This window comes from Camponotus floridanus, unplaced genomic scaffold (assembly GCF_003227725.1).
Source record: "Camponotus floridanus strain SB8 unplaced genomic scaffold, Cflo_v7.5 scaffold62, whole genome shotgun sequence".
Lineage (NCBI taxonomy): Eukaryota > Metazoa > Arthropoda > Insecta > Hymenoptera > Formicidae > Camponotus > Camponotus floridanus.
Window position 1 is genome coordinate 403,476 of NW_020229792.1, and position 27,924 is coordinate 431,399.

General features: G+C 33.6%; 2 protein-coding genes and 1 long non-coding RNA gene across 3 annotated transcripts in view; 2 read left to right on the top strand and 1 right to left on the bottom strand.

Annotated features, from left to right (window-relative positions):
- The window catches only part of LOC105258184 (neurogenic locus Notch protein), a 279,923-nt gene extending 262,140 nt beyond the window's left edge, over window positions 1-17,783 (bottom strand). The window contains exon 1 of the mRNA XM_025413181.1: window positions 17,321-17,783. Within this exon, the coding sequence (XP_025268966.1) occupies window positions 17,321-17,408 (88 nt within the window). The 5' untranslated portion in view covers window positions 17,409-17,783. The remainder of the gene's footprint in view (window positions 1-17,320) is intronic.
- The window catches only part of LOC112639395, a 34,924-nt gene extending 11,841 nt beyond the window's left edge, over window positions 1-23,083 (top strand). The window contains exons 2-3 of the long non-coding RNA XR_003123491.1: window positions 22,863-22,984; window positions 23,058-23,083. This is a non-coding gene — a long non-coding RNA (uncharacterized LOC112639395). The remainder of the gene's footprint in view (window positions 1-22,862; window positions 22,985-23,057) is intronic.
- A 176-nt stretch (window positions 23,084-23,259) lies between these two features.
- LOC105253729 lies at window positions 23,260-27,263 on the top strand. Its single transcript, XM_025413196.1, has 7 exons — window positions 23,260-23,400; window positions 23,456-23,654; window positions 23,741-23,856; window positions 23,991-24,347; window positions 24,547-24,691; window positions 26,277-26,426; window positions 26,998-27,263. Exons 2-7 carry the CDS (start codon window positions 23,508-23,510, stop codon window positions 27,214-27,216), a joined length of 1,134 nt encoding a protein of 377 aa, XP_025268981.1. The 5' UTR covers window positions 23,260-23,400; window positions 23,456-23,507; the 3' UTR covers window positions 27,217-27,263.
- Window positions 27,264-27,924: the final 661 nt, after the last annotated feature.

Genomic DNA, 27,924 nt, shown 5'->3' on the forward strand with positions numbered 1-27,924 from the left:
TATGACAGATAATTAATAAAGAGGGCAGAGCAAAATTCAATATCTCGCAGATTTTAAATCCACGCGCAGTCATAATATTAATTTGACAAAGTGATAAATTTTTTAAACGTACTTCCATATATATTTTCTCTCTATAAAAATAAATAATAAAAAATATAATAATTTTTAATAAAATTTAATAAAATTTTTAATGAAATTTTTTATAAAATTTAAATATAATAAAAAATTTTCGCAATCAAATTATTCATTCCAATAAAGTAATTAATTTTTATATCAAGTCACGAAAATTGACAAATGTTTACGATTTATTCTAAATTAATAATTTATTTCATTTATTTCATAATTTATTTTTTTTTTCAAAGAGTTAAAGATACTTTGAGAGAATTAATAATATTTACAAAGCGTATATTTTAGCACATTAAATAAGATTCTACAGAGCATTTAGTTAACGAATCTATTAATACTTTCTCCGACATACCGAAAAGGTTAAGACTCTTGCAAACTCGGAGAAACTAACTTAGATATCACAGAGAATGTCTTAGAACGTCTACGAACGTTGTGTTGCGATGAAAGGAAAGGAATTACTGCCCTAAAAACACTGGACTTGTTCAAGTCTCATTTAGCGTGATTGAATTAATACACGTACATACGTGAAGTTACCAGTCATCGTGATCGATCATTGTTCCAAGACTCGGAGTTTGTGAGAATCATTCGCGTGTGCTTATAATCCGTCCATGTAATTACACGAGCAATTCGCACATCGTGAATTGCTCGGACAATATCAAATATAAATTTTAACAGCTTGTCGTTTTCTGAATGAAATTCTGGCGACGTGACTGCGCAAATGCACGAGGGAAATGAATCATGTCATTTTCCACCCATCGAGAATCTCATTCACACTTTCCATCATACTTTACATCAAATAAAATATTTACTTGATGTAAAGTATGATATTTCTCATGCTTCACATCAAATAAAATATTTACTTGATGTAAAGTATGATATTTCTCATGCTTCACATCAAATAAAATATTTATTCCGATTAAATCCTCACCAAACTCAAATTTACTCCAAATTTCTGAATACAAACGAGCAACCCCGAGTTACTCTGGCAGCTCAAAGTAAGATATTCCACGATTTATAACGATCGGCCTTAAACGTGAGAATGAAACAGTCCTCGTGGATGTGTGCAAAATATTGCAAATCATCGTCATGGTTGACCGTGAAGGAGTCCGAGCCCTTCTAGGTCGATGTAAGGCCTCAGCCTAGGGCCATTACACTTAGCGTATCCCCTGTGTTCTTGAGGCTCACGGTAATAAAGTCGATGTCGGCCGGGCATGCCAGTCGCGGCGTACGTTATGAATAAGTACGCATAACGTAGAGCATGTATGCAGGAACGTATCTATATTCATGCACGGGTATCGCCGCGGGGCACGAGCGAACAATACGCGAGGGGATACCGTACGTAAGAGCCGGCCTGGCGGGGCCCTCCCCCGGTACGAGGCGCATAAGGTTCCCTCGGCAGACCTGGCCATTATGCAAAGGAACCGGCCACGTAAGTTAATTAGTTTATACCTACAGCGAAGCACTGAGAAACCGTAGTGATAATCGGCACGCAAGTATGTACTGAGAAGAAAAAAAGAGGGAGCTTGCATTGGGCGCCAAGAGATTCAACAAAACCGTTATTTTATATTTATGATAATAATGTTATTCGATTATATTGTCATATATCGTTATGAAATTGATTCAACGAATATCAATCTTATAAGATATTTAATTAAAAAAAAAATCTCTTCAACAAAACCGTTATTTTATATTTATAATAATAATGTTATTCGATTATATTGTCATATATCGTTATGAAATTGATTCAACGAATATCAATCTTGTAAGATATTTAATTTAAAAAAAAATCTCTTATAGGATGCTGCATCTTTAACGAGGAAAAATCTTTTAATGCACGATTTAAAATTTTTTAATATGCATATAATTTTTTTCAATAGGCTTGGGATTAATTTTATTTATAATTTGTAAAAGCAAAAATCGGTAAAGACATATATATGCTGGAATCTAATATATATATTTATAAAATCTATTTTCGTAAAAAAAAACTCAAATTTCTTATAAAGTATCGAATCTTTGAGCGGCGTTTAAAAAAATCTAGACATTGTATGAAGACTAAATTTACAAAGAGCCTACATATTTATGCATACATATATCATAAAAATACATTATTATATAAATATATATAGCTGTAGAATATGATTGATTGATTCCAATTGTTGTATGTGCAAATAGACTTTGTTAGATACTTGTAGCAAGAGATCAAAGGAACTGATTAATCATGCAGATTGCAGCACAAAACGCTGCCCATGAAAAGTGTATTAAGAATTAATTAAAAGTCCCGCGGATATAATACACCAAGGTAAATCGACGCAAAGGCGGGCGTGGCAAGAGAGAAAAAGATACATATATATATATATATATAATCGATTGCAAGATACCTCTCGATACTCAATCTCGGACGTAACCTGCATAAGGGGAAGTGGCAAGAAGAAAGATCGTGACTTTGGCTCCGCCGCGCGCGAGAGCCTCCAACGGATAATTATTATCACGGGGAGGCGCGCGCGAAGACGGAGAGGTAAGAGAGACGAGGACGAAAGGGGAGAGAGAGAGAGAAGGAGAGTCCCGGCATGGGAGGGGCAAGATGAAGCGGAGGAGAAAGGTGTTGGATGCGAACACGTTGATCCGAGGTAGAGATGGTTCAAGGATCGATACACGTGCACATTCTCTGTCGGTGCGCGCCGTCGAGTCTACCTTGCTCCTTCTCTCTCCCAGCATCAGATTGCCGGACCCTTTCCATCTCGCTCTCCTTCTCTCTCTCTCTCTTTTGCCTTATTGACCCCAAATACCAACGCACAATTAAGTACTCGTCCGATGATTCTTTCGTGACCGACGAGCGCCAAGAGGCGCGCGCAAATATAAATATCTATATCTATAGATAATGCACGAAAAAGATAACGCTTATATATAAGTATATTTAAAAAGAATTGATCGCTAGATTTTTTTTTATCTACTTTGCTGGATTAGAACAGAGAAATTTAGTCTGAATAATTTCTTTTATATACGGTTTCTATTTAGAAATTTATAATTTATATTTATTTATTATAATATTAATAAATAAATATAATTGATATATTTAATTATTATAATTTATATTCAATTTATTATAATTACATATTATAATTATATAATTTATTAAAATTATTTGCTATAATTTAGATATATTTTATAATTTATTTTTTAGCTTTTACTCATAAAATTTATTTATAAATAAATATTTTGCTGCGTATGTGAAAGTTCGCTGTGAAAATAAATCGATTAATAAATACAAAATCGCAAATGAATCTAAAAGTTCCATGACCGCTCTCAACTATCATCTTGCATGAATGTCACCCCCCGTTTTATTGGGAGAGGGAGAGGGGGAGCGTGAGTCACGGTGAAAACGTTGTTGATTTACCTTCGTACCTCGCACCTGCCGCTGACAGGACATGTCGAGAAATTCTTCGTGACTCTAGTGCGGACCACCAGGACAGTTTTTGCGCGCCATTAATTCGGTGCCAGCAGCGAACGATCGGCGGCGTGGTCTTGCCGCAATAATTCGTCGCCGATCACCATATAAGTACGTGCGCCGCGAATGAAAGTAACGAGAATGAGACAAATTATCGATATAACGAGCGTAAAAGAAACCGGAGAAAAATACCGCGACGTTCGGCCACGAGAGCTATACTATAATTGTACTGATTTCTCCGTTAATGTTGTCGTACGCATGTCACATTTTTATAATCGACCATTATATCGTTGTCGTGCCTGCCGTAAATCGACGATGCGAGGAAAAAAAAACGTAGGATGCGTCGGAATCGACGACCTGTACATGTAATTACGGATGACACATATCTTTCCGCCCATTATGCTATTTAACACCGAATAATGATAGAGACTTTTGCAACGTTATGCGACAGCTGACCTGCAAAGCTACTTGTTGAGATGTTCCTATTGTTGTATTTCGAGTAATACATTAGCGTTAAGAAAGTATAATATGGAAAAAAATATTTTTAGAAAATTATATTAAATATATTAAATTATATTAAATATGGAAAAAAATATTTTTAGAAAATTATATTAAATATTCTGTTTAAATAATTTTTTAGTTAATGTTGTCTTTTAATGATGGCAAAAAATGCATTTTAATGTTTGCCATCATGTTTATATTAATTTAACGATAAGTTTATGAAAAATAGAAACTGTTACAACACGATGATCGATGATTTTATCGAATTATATCAAATGCGATAATGTAATAAAAATGATACGCGATTTCTTATCCTTGAGAATGTTATTTGCAATATGAGCAGTACAAAAAATACGATCGAATTAAGCGGATGTAAAATATAGCAGCATGTAAAATAAGCAGCTACATGTGTTCTATATTAACTGTTATTTATCATATTCGTGTTTCGATTCAAGTTACGGATACCAATTGCTCGTAATTATCTTGGGACGAGGTCTCGTCGTTTAAGCGTAATTATGTTGGTCTCGTAAAGTTGGCGATTTGAATACAAACGATTCGCCGCATTATATAAATCTAAGGACTCCCCTGGAGCTTTTTTACTCGTAAGACATTTTTAAGACGCACGCATATAAGAAAAATCTACATAATGCGACATAAATTTATACATAAACGTGAAATATCCAATTTTATATCGTCATAAATTTATTTACTCCGAAATGTGTGTGTGTGCATCATACAAATTTATACATTATTATAAAAATTTTCACTCTCTTTCTCTCTATTTCTTTCTGTCTTTATATATATATTTATAATCTCACGACCTCAAAAATAATTTTAGATAAATACTTAACAACTTTTAGATTTTCTCAAGCGACTAAATAAACGAACGGAAATGTACTATCCACTCTGAAAACAAAATATCACCCTTTCTCGATGCGTTCCGTCACGCTCGGGGACTTATCGAAAACGCACCTGGCAATCGATAATTGTACAAAGGTCCTTCATGACCAAAAACGGTCACAAGACTAAAAAGGAAGAATACTTTATGCATGCACCATGTGCGATCAATTTGAATAATAACTGCAAATTCCTCATACCATTTTAATTAATCTTACTTTTAAAAAATATATTTTATCAATCTTTTTAATTATCAAGTTTCTCAAGATCTAATTCAAATAATATCATTATATCATATGATTAATATTATTCATTTGTTATATCATATTATTAATATTATTCGTTTGTTATATCATATTATTAATATTAGTATTAATAATAATAATATTAATATTATTAATATTAATATTAATATTATTAATATTAATATTAATATTATTTATATCAATATTATTTACTTGTTAAACTACTTATTAATGACATCATTTTTTGGTAATAAAAAATTGTTGGTAATAAAAAATAGCATTAAGAATAAATAAATAAATTTATTCGAGTCTACTTGAAAATCATATCGAAATTTGATAGCACGTGAACTTATTGCGAAAGCGTACATTGGCATTGGTGAACTTATCGAGAAAGCGTACATTGACCCCGAGATAGTTGATAAGAAACCTTATAACATTGAAGTTAAATCGAAAATTACATAAAGGCGGCGACACGCAGGCATCCTTCATCTCACGGAGATGATCCGAGAAATTCTGTCCTGCAAACAATACGGGTCCATTGTGGCCTGCAATGTTAAGCCGGAGGGAGAGGGAACTCTCTTAATTTGCCAATAAAAGCACGATGGACAGGAAGTATACTTCAAAAGGACGCACCCCTCATCTCTCGGACGAAATATTCATCGAGTGATAGAAGGTACACGTATTCAGCAGCCACATGAGAAATGGAGAGATTGTCACGACCGGTTTCAGGTCGGTCGTACGCCATTTTCTATTCGTCAATCTGATTCGCTGCTGCATTAGCTAAGCGTCCGCTAATTGACGCAAAGTCCCTTTTCGCGTATGTTCGGAATAATGCTAATTGAAAGACAGAGTTTGCCATGTGGTCAGCGAAGTGGTCGCGAAGAAAGTTGGAGCGACCAATCGGAGCACGATGATTTCATTGACGGCGGTTTGCACGATAATGCTAATTTTCATCCTCTCGACATAAGTATAAACGTATAAGAAGCATATTTATGCACGGGACATATTTATGAAATTAAACGTAAGCACATACATGCGGTTCTTTATGAGATACTTTCATAAAGTCGTATGAATAATATGTGATATTATTAGGATCGTAACTTAAAAATATGAAATTGAAATTAATGCTTATGCAATTTCGCAAATTACAACATTTACGTTGTCGACAGGGTGTCAGGGCAATCTTTCCCCCCAAAAAGCTCTTGTAGATCACCTCGAGAGCTTTTCAAAACATTATAATAAAATATTTTTCCATCGAGTACTTTTCGAGTTATGAGGCTCGAAATAATTTCTTAATTTTTACATAAACCAAATATATATAATAAAATAAATATATATAATAAAATATTTATTTTTCGATTATCTTACTTTAATACTTTTATGTACAAAATAATGAGAGGAATCAATTATGTGTTTACACCAATTGATTCCTCTCATTATTTTGTACATAAAAGTATTAAGGTAAAATAATCGAAAAATAAATATTTTAGATATTTTATGGTTTATGCAAAAATTAAGAAATTATTTCAAGCTTCATAATTCGATGAAAAAATATAAAATTTATTATAGTTTGGAAAAGCTCTCGAGGTAAGCTACAGGAGTTTTTTTGGGGGAAGAGATCTGATACTCTGTATATTTTTCATCTTATCCATCTATCATGAAGATCGCATTCAATATCGAAGCGAGATCAGGATCGGACAACCTGATTTAACGCTAAATGAGACCACGGGGCGTGATGCTCGCGCGCGGAAAGCGCGTGTAACAAGGTTTACATGGTTCGACGCCCCGACGAGCGCAGCGATCAAACGGCGTGACGTGCTTTCGCATCGAGGCGATCACATGTGCGATTGTCGCCGATTCCTCGGCGGTTTCCTCGATGTGCGTGCAATCATTCCGTCGTTAAAGGGGCGCGGATAGACGAGAGACGAAGGGGAGAACGAACGGAGAGACGAGCCCGTTGCAGTTCCGTTGCAGCCGCTTACTTGCTCGCCCGGCCAAGCTTGACGGAAATGCACGACCGACGATGATGATTGACGAGTGTCGCGCGCGATCATTATGGGGAAACAAAACGTTACGAAGGAGGAAATGCTTGGATGACCGTAACGGAATATATATCTGCAATGTGACATTTGATCGAGAGGTTGAATTTGCTGAGGATCTACTGATGTACAAGATCAAAATATTAGTAATTGATGGAGATTATTCGACTGGAGTTGCCCAAATTTAATCAAATTTTTGTCCTTTTTCTTCTCCATCCTTTCGAGAAAAATTATATAAAACGAGAAAGATTATTTGTAAAAGATTGTTTATTATAGAAATTAATTTAATATTATTAAGATTATTATTATTAATTATTAATATTATTTAATATTATAAATTAAATATTAATTGAAAAATATTTTTTATTAAAGATTGATAGTGAAGGTTAGTATTAAATGTACGAATGCTACCTGCAATTAACCTTATGGCATTCAACTTCTCGAACATTTGTTCGCATGACAATGAAAAGAAATCGACGAAGGTATTTTACTATAAAAGTCTCTTCAACTCGCGCGCGTTAACTCGTAATTTTCTTGAAAAAGTCACGTCGCGAAGAACGCATAATCAGCGGACAATTGCACTGCTTTTGCGAAAATGAAAATAAAACGAGAAAAAGACAGGCGGAATCCTCAAATCCTGGGAATCCAACGAGGATCTGTGCCGTTTAGCGGGCGTGGGAGACTCTCGACCAGCTGCTGGTCGATGTTGGTTCAAGGACCATTACACAATGGTACGTATGTGCGAGAGCGCGGGTGGGACACGAGAAAGTCACGTTTTCGTGGATAGTAGACAGCGACAAAAGATGAGAGAGGCGAGAGAGAGAGACATACGAAAGAGAGGGGGAGGAGGAAGGGTCACGTTTTCCGGGAAATCGGTTTTATCCGCGAGGACTTCGGGATGCGACTTTATTATTCGCTTAGGAAATGAATTCGCGACAAAATTACCGGCCGGCCACTTTCTTCCGCGATACAATGTACGGTGCGTACGGACCATTCATTGCGTTCGCAGCCTTATGCGTGTCCGCCATTCGCCAGCCGTGTTCGATTGCACCTTGGTCGAGTTTTATGCCGCTACACCAGGTCCCCGTGATTAAATAATCCATTTTATACGGCGCGTAAATTTCCCTGAAATTCTTATCTTCAGGCTCCGGCGAAATTAAGGTTGAAAAACACTTACGATAAATCGTACCGAGATACATTTTATTTCGCGCTCGAAAAAAAAGAGCCACGTGTTTGCGTCCATAAACAGTAACGTCTTAATTATCCCGAGCAAAAGTTGCCGCAATCGGCAAGTGAGAGATCGCGGGCAAATCGAAATTGCGCAATCGCCTTATCGGCGACGATGCTAATTAACGCGAGAGCCTCCGAAGTACCGCTTGGCGCAAACGATCGGCGATTTTGCGACATTTCGATCGTAAATTCGCTGACCGGCAATGTCGGCTCGACAGCGCGTATAATGCGGCGATTTAAATAAAGTAACCGAAGAGAAGAATCGTCTTTCTCTCGCTTCTCGCGAGATTGAGACGCCCAATTAAAGTCAAGCCGGCCAATCAGCGCGAAAGCATGCGTTATCGTTTGGCGAGATCGCAGGTGACCGCGTTTGTGAGAGCGAAGGTGGTTGATAAGCTCTACTGCGACGGTGATTCACATGGTTGGAAGACAAGTAAAAGCATTCGCGTGTATTTACGTGTGTGTGTACGCTCGCAGCGTGAGGTTTCAGCTTCGATGGGACTCGCTGGAAACGGTGTTTCTCACTTACGAGAGTTGCGAAAGACGCTAACACGCGGATTCTTCCTCGTTTATGTACGCCAAGTTGAGGTTGAAGAAAGAGCCGCTGGCGCGATCCTGCTTGGAAAGGGGACCTGACGTAACTTCCGGATAATCCTTCCGTCCGCGCCTAGTCGTGATTCCCAGAAATAACAGTATCCGCGGAGTAAATACAATTCTCTTTATTGAGAAGTTAAATATATATAGCGCAGAAATGAAAAAAAAAATTAGCGCCATAATAAATAATTTTGTTCCATTCGAATTTCAAGGTACGATTGATTAATAATTTAATCAAGTTATATAAAAATCATTGCAGAAAAAATAATTTAATAAAACTATGTAAAAATCATCATAAGAAATATAAAAATAATTTAACAAAATAATAAAATAATTTAATAAATGATATAAATGATATTAATGATATAAAAATCAAAAGAAATATAATTTAAATATAATTATAATAAATATAATTAATATATAATAAATATAATTTGATAAAATTATACGAAAATCAGGAACAAAACAAGAAACTCAAAAATTTAAGAAATAATTAGAATAAAATTTATTATTAAATCACTTAATATCGAAAAAATTCTACAAAATTTTTTTTGCAGATTACAAGTACTATTTAATATTGAAATGACAGAGCCATCTTCCTCAAGATAAAATTTCAGTGGAGAGAAGATCTTTAAAATCATTTCTCTAACATCGTTTTATAATTTTAAATCGACTGAATATTCAATTAAAAATAATTCTCGCGAGTTATCGATTGCATACATTGAAGCAATTAATTAACCAGGCGCGGTAGCCAGGACGTTTAATGGAATGTTAGCCTCGTAAATACGGGTTTCGATTGTTCCGTTGCGCGAGCATGTAATATGAGCCAACTGGCCGTGTCTGCCAAGGGGGGCCCGGCTTTCAGACACATATAGGCTTCGCTGACCGCGTGAAAAATTAATCAAGGCATCGTTCCACGACGCTGATTGTAAAAAGCCCGTCGCAACTATGTACTCATTATCGGATGCTACCGTTATGGTGAAAATTAATGGCATAAATTGAACGATCGCTCGCGTTACGGCGCGGAAAGATCGCCGTTTTGCGTTTAATTGACGGCGAGAGAACCGGCGCGAATTTATAACACACGCCCCTTCTATCGATTCCTCTTACGATCGCCGATCGATATATCGGCAATAATGTACAGCGATAATTAGGAAAAGAAGCATACTTTAGGAACTTTAAAAGAAAAATATAAAAGGTGCCAATAAAATTCATCTGGATGATGCATCGCAAAATGTCGTGAACATATTTAATCATCTGATTAACTGATACGTAACTTAATTTAAATATTGGCATTCCAGAAAAAAAAATTAAGAAATTATTATAAAAATAACTGAATCAAGTTATATACAAATTATTGCAGAAAAAATAATTTAATAAAATTACCTGAAAATCGTGATGAAAAAAAATTTAATAAATACAAATAATCTCTTTATCAAAATATTATAACAAAACATGACATTCTTAATTAATCGCTATCTTTTTATTTGACAAAATTTCTTTACAACTTATAAGTCATGATGCCCGGTCTAATTATAAGACTTTGAAAATTTAATTTACATCATTTTTAATCAGCAAGATTCGTGGATAATGAATCAAGCGAGCCGAATTTCGCGAAAACGCGAGTTTCCCATGATCGCTTCGCGGTTGAAGAGAGAGGAATAATTAATCAATCGGCGATTAGCCGCGTGTGTAAAGCTGTGCATTCGCTATATCGCGGCACGTTCGTTGCCATTTATCAGAAGGAGCGCGCTCTCTTATGTCGACGCCGAGGGAGAGACGAAAGGATGGTAGCAGAAGCCAAGAGAGCGCATGATTAATAGATAGGATCGCATTGACCCGAGGTACGCGCTCCACGTCTTATCCACGTCTGCGCGCTCTTGGGAAAAATCGCCGCCGAGCACGAACAGGGATCCTTGTCCGAGCTCTCTCGCCTCGGGAAGTAGCCGTTTGGAGCCGACGTCGCGGATCCGGACTGCGTTAAACCGCTTCCACGTGCGCCGCGGGAAAACGCCACCGGGTGGTCTTTCCTCATCGCGCGTGGACCGAGCGTTTTCTCTCCCGCCTCTTTATGTATTTTCGCCGCTGTTCTCGCGCTCCTTTGTCGGACCACACCGGACGTTGCGAAGAATTCGCTCGCGTGTCGCGTGTGTGCAAAAACCCCGCCTGGACATGGGAGAGTACGTCGAAACAGAGACGCGAATAGTTTGCGTCCCCGGAGATAAGAAATGAATGTAATAGGAACACTTTAGCATTATTATCGAAGATAAAAGGCCGATTCTTTCGAAAAATTATCTTGAAGCTAACTTTGAAATTTGAATATTAAATGATATTGAAAATCAAAGAGATAATTAAAAAGAGGGAATTAAAAATAAGCAAAATTATTAAAAATTATGGTTGATAATTGAAATACCATTTTAGCATATTATTAAAAAATGTAAAAATAATCTAAGCTTAAATAATATTAAAAATATTATAATAATAATATTATTATAAAATATTATAATAATATAATAATTAATATTAAAATTTTAATGATATCAAAAATTTAGATTAAAGAATCGAAGGAATTAATTATAATTAAAATAATTGAAAAAATTATTAAAAATATTAAAAATATGGACTAAGCGAGGCACGTAGATCCCAAGCATAGAATCCTCCATCATAAGGACACTTTACCAATGAAATGTTATCGGAATAAAGCCATCGAGGAAATAATAAGAAGAATCGCGCGGAATTTACGTTCATCGATCCGCGAGGATGCGATGCGGAAAATGTCTGGCAACTGCCTCAACGAAGCCATGAACCGTCTAATCGACGTTCTAAGGCCGCGGCTTCTGCGTTGCTTGTCTGAAAATCTCTTGTTCGTCGCGGATGTGCGCGAATCGAACTCGTCTCGGAATCTGCATAGATAGATCCTAGGTGCGATCCTCCATAAGGACACGTCGCCGTCCCGCGCGTTGACTGACGGCACAATCCGCGATTCTTCCGCGATACCACGAAGCCTCTCTCTCGGATCTTTCCGGGACGACGTAACTGGCAGCGGGAAACGGACAGACGGACGGACGGACGTGCGCGGTAGCGAGGGTCCTTAATTATGCGGTTTAACGCTAGAGAGGCATCTATCTGCACGAGAGAGGGACGAATGCAAATACCCGGGCTGGTTCTCGATAGGACAGCAAAGATCTTGCCCTTTTAGTTAGCAGATGCCGCGAGATACCTAGCCGTTTCCTATCCTTTCTTCTTCGACGCGAAAGAATGATCGCTCGGAAAGGAAAAATACGAGAGCTGTCGGATTAGAAGATACACGTAGATCAGAGATCTTTTATCTAAACCATAAAGAACGTTCAATTATTTTCTATATATAATTCTAGTTTATTATTTACTCTAATTTATAATTTATAGAAATTATAATATAAACTTTTTGTCTTTATTTTGTAGATAGATTTTTTTTAAGATGTATATAAAAAATATTTATCTAACAAAAAATATTTTATTATTACATTCTTTTAAAATATCAAAGAATTTAATATAATAAATTTAATGTAATAAATTGCTATTAAATTTTAAATCAAGATTTCAATAATTAAGCTCGAGATTTTCAATCAATTTTTAATTAATATATTCAGAGATTATTTTTATGATTAAAGTTTCGTGCAATATTTTTTTCTTTAGTTTGTTACATAAATGTCACTCAATCTAAATTATGTAATACGCTTGAATTATAAAGTATATACGCGTATAGTAGTAAGCTGATGCGCGCAGCAACAGCTGATGCGACAGCATTCACCATGCTTGGAAGCGAGATTAGCGAAAATACCACGCGCGCAAGTCAATGGAAACGAAAGCAGGAGCAGCAACACACACACACACAGATCGTGCGTGTGTCTGTGCACGTGTGCAAGAACCCGGACTAGCTCGTGTGCCGGTCTGAACCGATGAAAGGGAACGAGAAACCGGTTGCAGGTCGATAGCAACGACGACGCGACGGTTTCTAAGTCGCACGAAGGTTTCGAATGTCCCGGGAGTGGCATCGAGCCGATTTCCTGCGGTGTTTTTCGTCGCAAAAATAAAAAAAAAATATAAATATTTTTCGTCGAATCTGCGTCTCCTGCTTCAATATGCAAAATCGACTAATCGACTCAAATTGCTACACGCATGCTAAATGCATTGCCTTCTCCGAATTTTCAATTAACGCATGCGAGGCTAAAATGAAAATTAAATGTCTTCTTTTACAAGAAATCATTATAGTATAATTGAAGATATTCATTTTTGCAATGTGACTTATGTTTATTGTATAATTGTAATTTTAAGAAAATTTAATTTCAAACTAATGTAATTTATTTCATGATGATCTATTTTTTTACTCCAAATATTCTTAGTTTACTCCAAATATTCTTACTGTAAATATGTTTAACATTTTTTATTTTAGAGGTATTTAAGAAGTATATTTATATTACTCTACAAAGAAATCACAAAATGTAAAATTAGAAGCTATTCAAAACCGAAAAACACGAATTAATAAATATATCATAATAAAAATTCATTTTCATTTATAAAGACTAGCGGTCGCAATTCTTATTTTTATGAAAAGCGAACGATTTTAAAATTTATTACGATATATAATTCGCTTATTTTGATAACAATAATATTAAAAATTATATAATATTATATAATACTAAATTTAATAAATGATATTTTAAAAACTTGATTTTAATTTTAAAAAAATATTGCGAAAGTTTATTTACGCTTTTCAAAACAAGTAGATGAAATTCCGCGCTGGAATGCTTATTAAAAAGAGCGTAACTTTCGCAAATCGTTATTCCGCGTTTGATACGCAATATACGCAACGCCTTCCGACAATATCGGCGACATTCCGATCACGACGGTGCTTTGAATATTCGCGAAATGTAACCCCTGCACCGCGTCTGTCTGTCGCGCGTGTCGCGTGTGAAAGCACGTTAAGTCCGGGCGGATCAGTTTCAACGGAGAGAGAGAAGAGAAAGCCTGAGAACATAAGAGCGGCGAGCGTCTGGAGAGTCTGGAGTGCGCCATCGCTATTCTGCATCCTGAGTATCGCGAGATACTTGTATAGTGAGCAATACCTAGGACGAAGTCCTCGCCCGATTCCTTGGGACGATCGATCAAATCGCAAAATTATTCTCGCGATATTCATGCGAGGTTGCAGATTTTAAGTAGAAACAGAATTAAATGTTATACGATTAAAAAAAATTGATTGCTAGAAATCAGATGTAACGAAAATATAATCTGTCAAAATTATTGCTCCGAAACTTTACATTTACATTTTGAATCCTCAAATATAAAAAGTTTAATGAGAAAATTTATAAATGGACTGAACAAGGTTCATGAGAACTCTTTCTCTCTCTATTTTAATTCTCGAGTGCTATAAAAGTTTTGACATCAGATTGTTAAATTAAGGTCCCATTAAAAATTTATGAAAATATAATTTTAACATATGCACTTTATATTCATAATTATAAATTTATTTTACTAATTACCGCAATGTTAGTAGTAGAGTAAATTTATAATTATAACAATTAATATAATGTATATATATTTGAAGAGTTATATTTTAATAAATTATAAATTTTTTATTAATTACAGCTCTTATGAGATTCAATATCAAGTTGCATACATGAAATTTATAAATTATAAGTACAAAAATAAACTTTTATTCTAGGAATGTCTTGTGTAAAAAACAAGAAATATATAATTAATAACAAATGCATAAAGAAACAATTATTAAAAGTCATATACCATTAAAACAGATGAATGATTTTAAGGAAAAGCTCTACCGACAGTAAAATATGAGACAATATCCATAATCGCGATAATGCGAATGCATTGTAATTATTCTCCTGTCTTTTCTTTTCTTTGTTGGACACTTTACCGACTTATTCGCCATTTTATAACGATATACGCGGCAATACTCATTGCATCGATGTAAGTATTACGTCACGTTAAGCTGCGATTTATGTCCTGGCGAAAAGTCAAGAAATTTATCTAGCGAAACGTCAATAATTATCTTCTGTTAATTTTCATGGCACATTCTATGGAGAAAACTAATTGTTCAATTATATCTGAATTCATTAAATTTTCAAAGATAAATTAATAAAATGCTGCCTAGAAAAATTTTACAACTCATGTCATTTTTTTAACTATGATTAGAGATGAATTAAAAACTGCAAATGTCAAATTTCATCCTCTGTAAGTAAATCTACATGTATAAAGTATATTTATAAGATATATGTACGATAGCTTTAAAAAAAGTTTGATAAATTTTATTTTTTTATTAATGATTTCGTATATATTACATATATTTAATCGTAACATTTCGCATTGATTTTAATTTTGCGTTATTGCAATTTCAAATATTTCCATTTCGAGGAGATTTACATTCTCACAATTTCCGTTTCGATCAAATCACTGCAATTTTCGCGCGCGATAAAGCGTTTGATTTTAAATGAAAAAAGAAAATGAAATTCTCATGAACGAGTTAATTTAGACTTTCAACAGCACGTTAACCGTTTCAATTATACAGATAATTTTTTCGCCAAATATGCATATGCACGAAGTAGCACTTAGCGAGGTTTCGTATGTTGCATTTATCTAATTTTCAGAACGAACATATTATTATCGCACCTAGAGGTTATCTTACAATGTCTGATTATCAGTGAATGCGCAGTAATTATCATGATAAGTTATGCATTAACTCTTAATCGCCTGAATTCGTAATAAACATATATATCATACGTATTGCAGTATTTGAAGTTTTAAATTATTCAACAGTTTTACTACCAAATTAAATAATAAGAAATAATTAAAAAATAATTCCAATAGAATGAATTTTTTCGAAAAATGGCAATTTATGGAAAAAATTTATTAGGCAACATTAGAATATTCAAAAAATTATTTAAAAAACAATAATTAATAAAAAAATGGTTGTCTAACAACTAACACTGTATAGATAATTTTTCACTTTTAAAAATTGATTAGTAAAAATATTAATAATTCACATATGACGATAATTTCGCGACATAATTATATTTTTCCTCAGTATCTTTCAGAATAAATAAAATTAATATATATAATAACATAATCAATTCAAGTTTAACGTAATTATTTTTTTATCATCGATTGTCAATATAAGATAATTTTTTAGAGTGTAACATGATGAATCTATTATATCTGTATCTATATTTGATGAAAGAGAAAGAGAACGATTAAATTATATAAACATAATAACATTGAACCTTTTGAATCTTTTACATAATCACTTAACAAGTTAAAATCACAGCTGTCTTTGAAACATGCTCGATGAATACGGTTGTCGAGAAAGAATGAGGGTCAAAACAGGATAGAGTCCCCGCAGGATGCCTACGTTCCCTTATTCCGTATAACACACTCGCAAATATCGAAGAAGCAGCGAAATGTCGAGTCGAGTCGGAGCGAGTGTTAACGCGAGGAAGGAGGGATAGCTCGCTTCCTGGAAAGCGGAGGGGCTGGGCACCTGTCCCTCAGGGTCTGCCAACTTGGCCGAGGACCCCTCGCGGATTTCCCCGTATCTTTACATCACCATCGACGGATGAGCACCTCTGCATTGCTAAACAGATACACTACCACGTGTATCTGTTTGGAGCATTGCCCTAAACGATCGCTGTCGCACTCGTTCGTTGATATTCGATTTGTTGAAACAGAGAGCGAGAGAGAAAGAGAGAAAGCTCGCAAAAACACATATATTTATTTTCTCGCGGACCTCTTCGACCTCTTCGACATAACGTGGATAGGAACATCGAGGAATTCAATTTTAACCGATATTTTCATGCGCGAAAATTTTCCTAAAATATTTGCGGAGTCCGAGAAGCCGAACGCGATCCACCGCGGCAGGGGTCGACATTTTCGAGACGGATAGTAAAGAGAGGAGAGGCGAGCGCAGCAATGTCCGCCGCGAGAGGGGCACAGCGACCGGGGGCGATCGCGGGTACGGGAGATCGGTCGCCGAAACGCTCCCGGACATCCTCGCGACGCGATGACAGATCGCGACGCGTTGACAGAACGCGACGCGCGCGCGCGCGCGCGCATCCGGAGTGCGCGTCCCTCGGCTCCGAAAAGCGCGCCGGCGTCGCCTCCCGCGGCAGCTACCTGTTGCCTGGCGCGCGCGATTCTTTCCCGGCGCAAACGGAGCACTTATGACTTAGGCAAAGTTCCTTCGCTCTACTCACCGGATACCGTGGGCAGGCAGATGGTCGCCAGGAGCGCGAGCAGCAACGGCTCGATCCGGAACGCGTAATCCAATCTCCGCCGCGACATGATGTGCCCGTTGAATATCTTCTCTTTTTTTCAATTATTACTCGCGCACACACTCATCGGGGGGAAGGGGGAAGATGAGAGGCACTCGGGTGCACACACTCGGGGAGCGAAACGAAGCGGGCCGACACTCACCGGGCGCGCGCACGCACTTTTGTGTCCGAGGATCGGGGAGAGCCCGTGTGTCACCACGTCCGAGAGCGACCGTCACTCGATCGTCGGGCGCATCGTACGCGTCTCACCAATCGAGGATACGTCACCGACCGGGGGTTCCGGGACGCGATTACGTTACGTTGCGTTGCGCTGAATTACGTTACCGGCGCGGTTACAAGGAAAAAAATGCGTACGGCACGACGTTACACGACACGCGACCGCGTCCGAAACACTTCTAGGACCCTATTGTTCGCTTAAAGCGCTGAAAGTAGTTCCCGCGTGCGCGCGCACCTGGCACTTGGGTCGCTTTATCACTACGCCGCCGCGGAATGGCCGACGCGGCGGCCAATCGCAGCGCGCGATACAGCGGAATCGCCGACCGCAGCACGCCTCTCCGAGCATCCCTCGCTTTGCATCGAGATGCGTGAAGTTATTCGAAAATCGGAGTGGGGAGGGGATGGTTTGAATTCGCCGAGTGCGCTGCGCCAAATTTCACTCAATTTGAATTGAAATTAAATAAATCATTATCGATTTTATATTCGCATGCAAAAGATAAATATTGCATTTGTCAATTAATATTATATAAGTTTTAATAGAGAATAGTAAATGTGAATTATATCAATAATAGTTTAGTTTTGTAAAAGAAGAAATAACAGATTATTAATCTTTTATTCAGAAAATTGTTAAATATTATTTAATAATTTTCTGAATAAAAGATTAATAATCTGATATTTCTTTAAAATTCATTTAAATACGGAAATTTTAATACATCATTAACTATCTTTGATTTCGAATGATTGCAAAATATTTAATTTTGACTAAGAATAAATCTAAACTGCATGAATTATTTATCTTTTTTATTATATATTATATCATTATATATATTCAATTTGACAATTTTGTTCCATAAATTTCTATTTATTATAATTTTTAAGATTTTTATATATCATAAAAAAATATATATATATTTATAGTATATAAAAATCTATAAAAGTTTATAAAAATCTATAAAAATCTATAAAAAAAATTACAATTAATAGAAATTTATGGAACAAAATTGTCAAATTGAATTAAATTGTCTACAATTTAATTCAATTAATGTTATGTGTCTTTATCAAGAAATAGACAATTGCTGAACTAGAATAATGAATGCTTACGTTAATGATGGATCTCATTACATAATATCTCACGTGAGAAATATCTTTGATTAACATCTGATGCTTTTTTTCTATGATAATGCCTTAATCGTGCGAACAGTCAGCCCTAATTAGATCGCAAACAAAAATAATCTAAATTTTTATGATCAGATGTTTTATTTATGCTCTTTGTGAGAAAATTCTAGAAAAATAATAACCTGGAAAGTGTAATGTATTAATTAAAAATGCAGAAATCCCTTTTTGGAATTTCTTTTTTTATTAATGTCTATTTTTTGTGATATATGCTGAAAATGGAAATCTTTGCATGTATAATTTTCTCATATAAATTCAGTTATAAATCTTTCTATTTTTTTAAAGATCAATGCAGTTCATAATTACAATGCGAATTTATACATGTGAATAATAAATAATAAATAATGTGAATCAAAAAATACATCAAACTGTTATATTTATAAGAAAATTTGTATCATTCTCTCATATTGATTGCATCCATCAATGATCTCTACTGTAGTGATAAAAGAAACACAAAATATCAAGATATAATGCAGTTTAAGGATTTAATTATGCATCAATATAATGCAGTTTAAGGATTTAATTATGCATCAATATTGGATTACGTCAGGTAACGATCAGCTGATACATATTAGCGTCTGTATTGGTATTAATACCGGACATCTGTCGATCTATAATGCTGTAAAATGCAGGTTACAGCGCTTCAGGCGTCGATATTCAACGAGTCGCGCACGAGTCGAGAGGAGCGTAACGCGCTTGATCATTAATTAAGGCTTGGCCGCGCTTGATTGCGTGTAACGCGAAATTCATCGCGGCTATAGCCTTAACCGCCAAGCGGCTTAACGAATACAAATGCGGAATTATAATTCGGTGAACCCGGTCTCGAGAGACCATTCCCGAGGAGAGGTGACGGACCTCTTTACGAATCGCCTCTAGTCCTTTGTACCCGCAGCACGCGAGATGCACGCACGAAGCTGCAAACACGCGGCTTCCTATTAGCCTTATTAATGGTGCCATTAACCTTACCATCGAACTGCAAACATCTGCGCCCGGCGACGACGATGCAGCGCGGCCACGATACAATTATCTTGTGGACTACAATGGCAGTTGATGAACCCAACAGATGAGATTCTGAAAATGAAATGAAAGATATTAAAATAGCTATGCAACAGCTAAATTTCTTTATCATATAAATAATATAAATTATAGAGAAATCTTTCATTTTTACAATTTTCTTTCTTGTTTATTCATTTATTTATTTATTTATTGTTTACATGTGTGTGTGTGTGTATGTATGTCTTGAGAAATAATAATTTTATTTAGGAATTATTATTTAGGTATTGATTTAAGTATTGAATTTAATAATATGTTATAATAATTAATTGTTAGCAATTTTATTTCCTGTTTAAATTACTTTTTCTTTGAACGCAAAAAAAGAGTAATTATTTTCCGAAATTTTTCGATGCTGCATACGATTCCGTGTGATTCTCTCAATTTTTTTCGTCGCATTACAAGTTTGAGAAATTTGCAAAAATTGTAAAAATGGATATTTTAAAAATATATTTAGAAATATATTTTATTATTTATTTTTTAATTATTTCTAAATAAATATATGTTTGGAAAATTTTATTGCAATTCAAGTTATGTATATTGCCAAGACATTTCAAGTCTTTAAAAAGAATTTATATATTGTCGATTATACTTAATAAGATATTTATTATTATACATGGGATTTTTTACAGGAAAGTTTGAAATATCATTGATAATCTTGATGCATTATTAAATTATGGAAAATCCTTATTTTCTTTCTTGTATCTTTTTATTAAACTGTAATACGCGCTGCTTCTTTGATATACGATATGAAAACCAGTGCTATCGTCCGGACGACGAACATTATTAAGTCGATACGATATTCCACGTGGATATCCTTTTTCATTCGCGAAAACATGTCCGAACCTTTGACGTTGTCTACCGCTGAAAACAAGTTAAATGAGCTGAACAAAAATATTGTTGAGATCAAAAAGAAAGTCCAGCTATCAGGTAACGAACTGCATACAATTTCTCGTTCATTTATATCACTTCTGACAATAATCCACGAGTCGACACTATACAAGACTGCAAAGCTAGAATCAAATCTTATTTATACAGAGTATCTTACTTCTCTACAGTATTATTTCTTAATGACATTTTAACTAACAAAAGTATAATCGACAATGTACAAATTCTTAATTTAAAATTATCTTCTTTTTCAATTTTTTTATTATTTAATTTCTAGCAAACTAAACTTTAAAGAGGAAATGAATATCTAAATCATATTTTTTAATTTAATAATTAATTTCAAATGGATTTTAATGCCTTGTGTTATTAAAGATATATTATTTAATGTTAGAAATTAAAAAGTTATACAATTGCAAATTAATTTAAAATTGTGTAAATTAATTCAAAAAGTTTAATGGAAATTTAAATTACGTTATGACATAGCATAAATGGGACTCTGTAATTTAATATTCAGATATTTGTTACACATCATGGAGCAAGGCGTGCCAAAAAGAGACAGCTCGCTGACATTTTAGAAGCAGAATCGCGATTACATATTACACAATGATAAATAAGAAATCGGACTGGAAGAACCAGTATTTGAGACGACGCACAATCTTATATACAAAAATAACGATAAAAAAATAAAATGAAAAGGGGAGCAATATCTAGTAGGGTCAAGTCGATTAGGCTGTGTGTTATATAGGACAATGTAGAATGTTTGCAACTTTATTGAATAATTATATTTGTTAATCGAGAGAAGCTGCGAAAAATGGGCAACAATTCTTTTGATTTCATACGTAAATAAAATTAACATAATTTAACATAAAAAGCTTAAAAAATAATTTGTCTGCACAAAAAAAAATATTATGTAAATATTTATATTAAAACATCTATATTAATTTTATTTTTTAAAAATAATAATCCCGTATTTATAAATAAAAATTGTCAATGTTATACTGTAATTAGTTTTCTATGTATGTAAAATTACATTTAAAATATTAAAATATTTCCTTAAAATTTCATTAATAATATTTCATTGAAATTAGTTTTCTTTGTATAGATACAGAAGAATTTACGTTTTAAATCATCAAGTTATATGTGCATGGTAGAACAAAAAATAGTGATATTTCTCTTATTTAAATTATTTTATACTAATTATTATTTATTATACATCCTAATTTCTTATCTTTTTATATATTCCTATTCCATCTTTCATTATATTTATTATTTTATATCTTTCTAATATATTTATATTATATAATTAATCTTAATTTAGTTAAATATGATTCTTGATTAACTAATTAATTTTTAATTAAATCAATCAATTAAGATTATGACATGTCTGATTAAATAAAACTTCTGTCATGAATGAAATTCTAAGCTAAGCTTCTTCTAACGTGTTTACGCATTAATGAACCGATGCAAATAATAAGCTTCGATAGTGACGAGTATTGAATAGATCGGCTTTCAAAGATCTCGTGCCAAGAGAATCAAGACAGCTGAATAGATTTACCTATTAGATACCTGATTCTCTGAACCCGATCAGTCATTATGGAATGCTGCTACTTGTCGTTTTATCTATCATATTTATGCACGACTATATAAAACTTTGAACAGTACAATTAATGATCAGATTTTACGGTTCTTTCCTGCCGAGATACATTTCCGCATTTCTCGTGACAGAAATCGAATTAATATATCACTCGATCTCGTATTTATTTAGTAATTATCACATAATTTCTTTTTCTATTTTTTAAAAAGTTATTTAGGAAAACGGAATGGTAGAATAATTTTATGATTAATACTATTTTATAATTAAATTTATCAAAAGTTGCATTTGTAGAAAAGTATGACAATTAATTTAGTTGTGTTTCAACATGTGTTTCATTGTCAATATACATATAATGTAATATAATGTTATAAAATGGATATATAAAATCTATAATTGTAAGGAAAGAATTTTATATATACTTTTCCTATCGACTTATGTTAAATAAAAGTTTTTAACACACATATATATTTTTGAATAATTTTCTATTTTTTTGCACAAAAAGTATAATAGATAATATAATGATAATATTTCTCTTGTTTTCAGAGGGCCAAAGAAAGGCTAATTTTGAAGAATATGATGCAAAAAAGCGAGAGAATGCTCAAAAGATTATTGATCTCAAAAAAAATATCAAAGAACTTTACGTGAAATATGCGAGAGCGAAAACTGTAAGACGGATTACAAAGAAATCAAATAAAGCATATATATTATATTAACATGTACTAATGTTAAATATTTTAGAATAAAGAAGCGATGGAACGAGCGGCTCTGCTGAGTCATAATTTTATAGCTTGTGCGAAGAAATGCAGTTTGGATGAGATTATTGCTTCAGCAAGTGAGAATAATATGCGTCTAAGAAAAAAGTTAGATTTAATTAAGTATGAAAGAGAGAAGGTAAGAGTAATCCTAAAAATTGTCGACACATCAAACATTATAGAGAAAAATGATTATGTTAAATATTTCAACATCTGCATCCTATTAGCAAGAACAGACTATAAATATTTTACAAACAGACCGCAAGGAATTGATACGTAGACGCGGCCATTGCGTGTTCAAAAAAAAGACTGAGAATCCTATGAAAAGGGTAATTCAAATTTCATTTGCAAAATTCTTGTAACAAGTAATAAAAATAAATGCAGTTCGCTTGAGCAGAAAATCGAGAGCTTGGAAGTCCGATTGGAGCATATCCGAATGATGCAAATTAAAGCAAATATCTCACGGATGAAATACCGCTCTGTTTCCTCCGAATTAAAAGAGAAATCGGTCTTTTATGCTTCTTCTTTGAAAGACCTAGAAGATGGCATAAGACAACAGGAAAACGAGATCAAACGCTTACAGGCAAGGTCATAAAAAGAGTAATGACATGATGAGAGTATTATAATAGAAACGCTTGATGTCCTACTTTACTTAACTATTGATTGCAGGGAGTAAAGGAGGAAGCTATAGAATTAAGAGATAATACTCAAGAAACTCTGGTGAAAGAGGAAATCGAGGAGACAAATTCCAGTAGAAAACGCGATTTCGTCATCAAAGAATACAGGTGAGCTGTATAACGTAAACTTTATATTTCGGAAAGTAACTTTCATCATTTACACTTGTGTCTTCTAATAATGCCTTTCTGATGATTATCACCGCGAAAATAATTTAATATTTACAAAATTTTTACTACATCAGACAACGTGTGTCGGAGCGAAAAATGGAGTTGGAACGGCTGGAACGCATGATATTTCATACTCGTCCGCGAGATGATTTCGAAACACGTGGGAAAAATCGCAAACAAGCACAAGAAGAGATTATCAAGGACGAGCTGGCGCGACTGGAGGAAACGTTCGCCAAACTGCGGAATGCTACCGGAGTGTCCAGGTCAGAGGAAGTTCTGAACCGGTTTCTGGGTCAGCAGGCGACCAAGGAGAGTCTACAGAAAATGCGAGCGGCCACGGAACAAGAGAAGATGATGCTTGAAAAGAAGAGACAGGAGCTGAGCACCGAGATAGAAACGAGAAAATTTTCGGAAACAAAAAGCGCCGAACAGTAAGTTCAGTTTACATCAAAGACTATCAACAATAAACCCATTAAAAACTTACTAGATTAACAATTAAAGTGTTTATGATCACGCTAAATAAAGTCTATAAGTTACCAAGTCTATTTTAGATTTAAAGTCAAGATATTAAAATCCATTTGTTTTAAAATTCAAATCTACTCCTATTTTGATCTTACATATATTTGATAGGAACGCAGAGATAGTAGCAAAACTCAACTCGCAAATTGAGGAACAACAATGTCGTAAAGAGAGAGCCGAGATTGCAAGTCGACGAGTCCGAGAGCTTTTAAACGACATAACTAGTATGCTGTATAATTTGTATGAAAAAGTTGAGGTGAGAAATATCAATTATAAGCTTATGAACGACAAAGTATATAAAATGAATTTGATGGCTTCAGATTCTATTTAAAAAAGAAACATTCATCGATTTAAAATTCACGGATATTTCCATTCAAATAATATTTAAATTCAATTACTCTCTCTTTTTAATAATAATTTATCTTTAATAATTGAATTAGGTAAACTAGAATATAACTATTTTGTCTATAATTTTCTTTGTTTGTAATAGGAAAAAGTTTCGTCCTTCCCTGAATAATGTATAAAGTTCCGAGCAATTCTGATATGATCTTGTAAGTTTGAAAATTTGTTCTCAATTTTATAAGGAAGATGTAAAAAGATATAAAAATGGACCGAGAGACATTTGAAAATATGTACGATAATTGGCTGGATAAAAGTGAGGAGGAAAAAGTATAAATGGATTGTTAAAATAAAAGGATCTTAATTAGCGCTTTTCCTTTTGTGCGACGTGTTCGAAACGTGTCGCCGCGAATTATCACGTGCCAAGAAACGTATTCGGTGGATAAAGCCCCGTAATATCGGAATGGAAATACCGTGTAAACGCTTAATTGAATTAGTAAAACCGCCTTTAATGGGACGTCTGCCACGACGCAAACAGCTTCGACTATTTATCGTTCCTGGAAGCTTAACACCCCTAACATCACGTATCTTCGATGAATTTTCCTAAATAACCCGCGTTCTGTAATTCTCACCTCAAACGACAACGCCTGCTCCGTACATTAACACCTCAATACTCGATCGAAAATAAACACTTCCGCGAACGCAAAGCGAACCGCGTGAAAAATCAGTATTGATTCTATCGGGTATTGGATATGGAATCTACCAATTGTTAATTTCAAAGAAAAACTCTTTGGGCAACCTTTTGGACAACGTTCGTGTTAAAACTGTTTCTTTAAACACTTTTGTCACTTTGTGAAAATTCAGTTCTATTCGGAAACGAATTTAGTAAAATTTACACATCAGTGTATTTAAATTATCTTAAATATTTTTCTAACAATTATATTATTCCTTTATTCTATAAAATTTCGGATATTGTTTCTTCTTTGTTATTGCTTTTATCAGTTGTTTTATGTAGAATAAGAAGCATCACATTTAACTTTTACAAAATATCTTTAAGGCAGATGAAAAATTTCTATACAAAGCAAAAATAATTTTTAGATATGAATTTTTATGTAGGAATTAGTATGCAATTATAATTAGTTTTCTTATATATCTAAAAAAAAATTATATTTAAAAGAGAAAAAAAGTGCTAATCAAAAAGAATTTATAGATTCAAGTGTCATTTTTACGTTTTCATTTTCCATGTATAATAGATTCTTTGATTAACAGATTCTTGAAATATTATTTTGTATGACAGAATTGACAAGAAATTATAACCATGTCATAAATGAATAAAATTAGAAAGAAAATTGAATGAAAGTATTATACTTTCAATGTACTTTCATATTCATATTTAATTTTCTTGGTTAAAGACATAATTATTAAAATTTATATATATATATATATATATATATATATATATATATATATATGTTAGTCTTTATAAAGATATTTATTTCTAGCATGCAACAGATACTCCTCTACTTGAGAATATTAAAATGGATGATACCTTAGAGATTATCCAACTGTTGACTGATAAAGTCAAACACGAACTCGATGATTTCAACATATCTGATAAATATCTTGAAGTAATGGATGAAGCATTAGAGAAGGTCAGGATCAAGGTTTTTATATTTGAAATTAAATAAATTGCTGAAACAAGAATAAAATATTTGCTATTATAATTGTTTTAAAGATAGTATGATATATATACAACTTAAACAATATTATTCTATACATATAGTAAAAGAAGTAATATTTTATAAAATATATTTAAAATATTTATCATATCTGTATACTTCTATCTTTTAAGATGAAACAACAATTATCTCTATTGCTTATAAATTATATATTATTATTATTATTGCTTTTGATAAGCATTTTGTAATATAAAGGAATAATATTATTTTTTAAAATAATATATTCTTTATTTATTTCTTTAAATAATTAAAATTATCAGATAATTCTTTTGAGCAACTAAACAAAATTCTAAATAATCTGCTACATTTTCTATATATTTTGCTATATTTTTTAATCTATAAATATTTCATTGTTATAATGCTTAAAAAATATTCTTGAAATTTCGCTGATTTTGAATAGATTTATTTCGATAATTTATGTGGACATTCACAAAGGATTCCTAAATAGGAATGATCGACTATAAATAATACCTTTGTCTTTTAGTTGGAAACAATGTCGGTGGCTACAACTTCGGCAGAAGGCAGAACAATGCGTGTAAATAGTGGCAAGCCATTGTTTCCACAATTTCCATCCAGCGCGATTCCGGCTGTTCCTCTTTCAGAAGACGAAGAGGAAGTCCCATCCCGAAACACATTAAAGAGACAAGCACAATTACTCGTCGATACAAAGAGTCGCCGCAAGGGTTTTGTTTTTAGAAGATAAATTGTTCGAATAACAAACAAAATTAATTAACAAAATTCTATTTCGTACATGTAATAAAATAAGGCGTATTAGTAAAGTGTATAAGGAAACAAGATTTGAGAATTGTTTTCTTTTTAATTAATGTTCTAATTTTTTCACATTATTTTTGATAACTATTCTCTCTAATTAAATATAAAAAAAAGGATTATTTTCTAATCTTTTCGGAATATTGACAAAGAAAATATATTCAAACTAAACACTTGAGATTTGTTTTCTCTTTAGTTTATGTTCTAATTTTTTCACATTATTTTCGTAATTATTCTAATTAATATAGAGTTAAAAAAAGGAGTTCTTTAGTTTCTTCCAGAATATTGACAAATAGGTTCAAAATACACTTGAAAATGCGCTTGTAAATTAAGAAATAAAATTTAGAAATAAAATCGACAAATAACAAATACAAAATATTATTATATATTAAATTCTATGATAAAATAATTCTGAAGATATAACGGAAATTATCCGAATAATCTGATTTCATTGAACATACCATCCCTCCATATTTTCAAGTTCAACGAATGTGTTTACAACAAAACAATCAATTTCTTGCAATAGAATTCAGTTTCCTCTTTTATTTTACAATAAAAAGGAATCTATCCACGAGCCTTAAACTATGCTTACCCACTTTCTTTGCCATCTTGTTCACACGACACAATATCCATATCTGCAGCA

Coding starts and splice junctions, on each gene's coding strand:
- LOC105253729 (XM_025413196.1), top strand. CDS start 23,508: ATGATGCAAATTAAAGCAAATATCTCACGGATGAAATACCGCTCTGTT. Junction 23,655..23,740: donor ACGAGATCAAACGCTTACAG/GCAAGGTCATAA, acceptor TATTGATTGCAG/GGAGTAAAGGAGGAAGCTAT. Junction 23,857..23,990: donor TTCGTCATCAAAGAATACAG/GTGAGCTGTATA, acceptor TTACTACATCAG/ACAACGTGTGTCGGAGCGAA.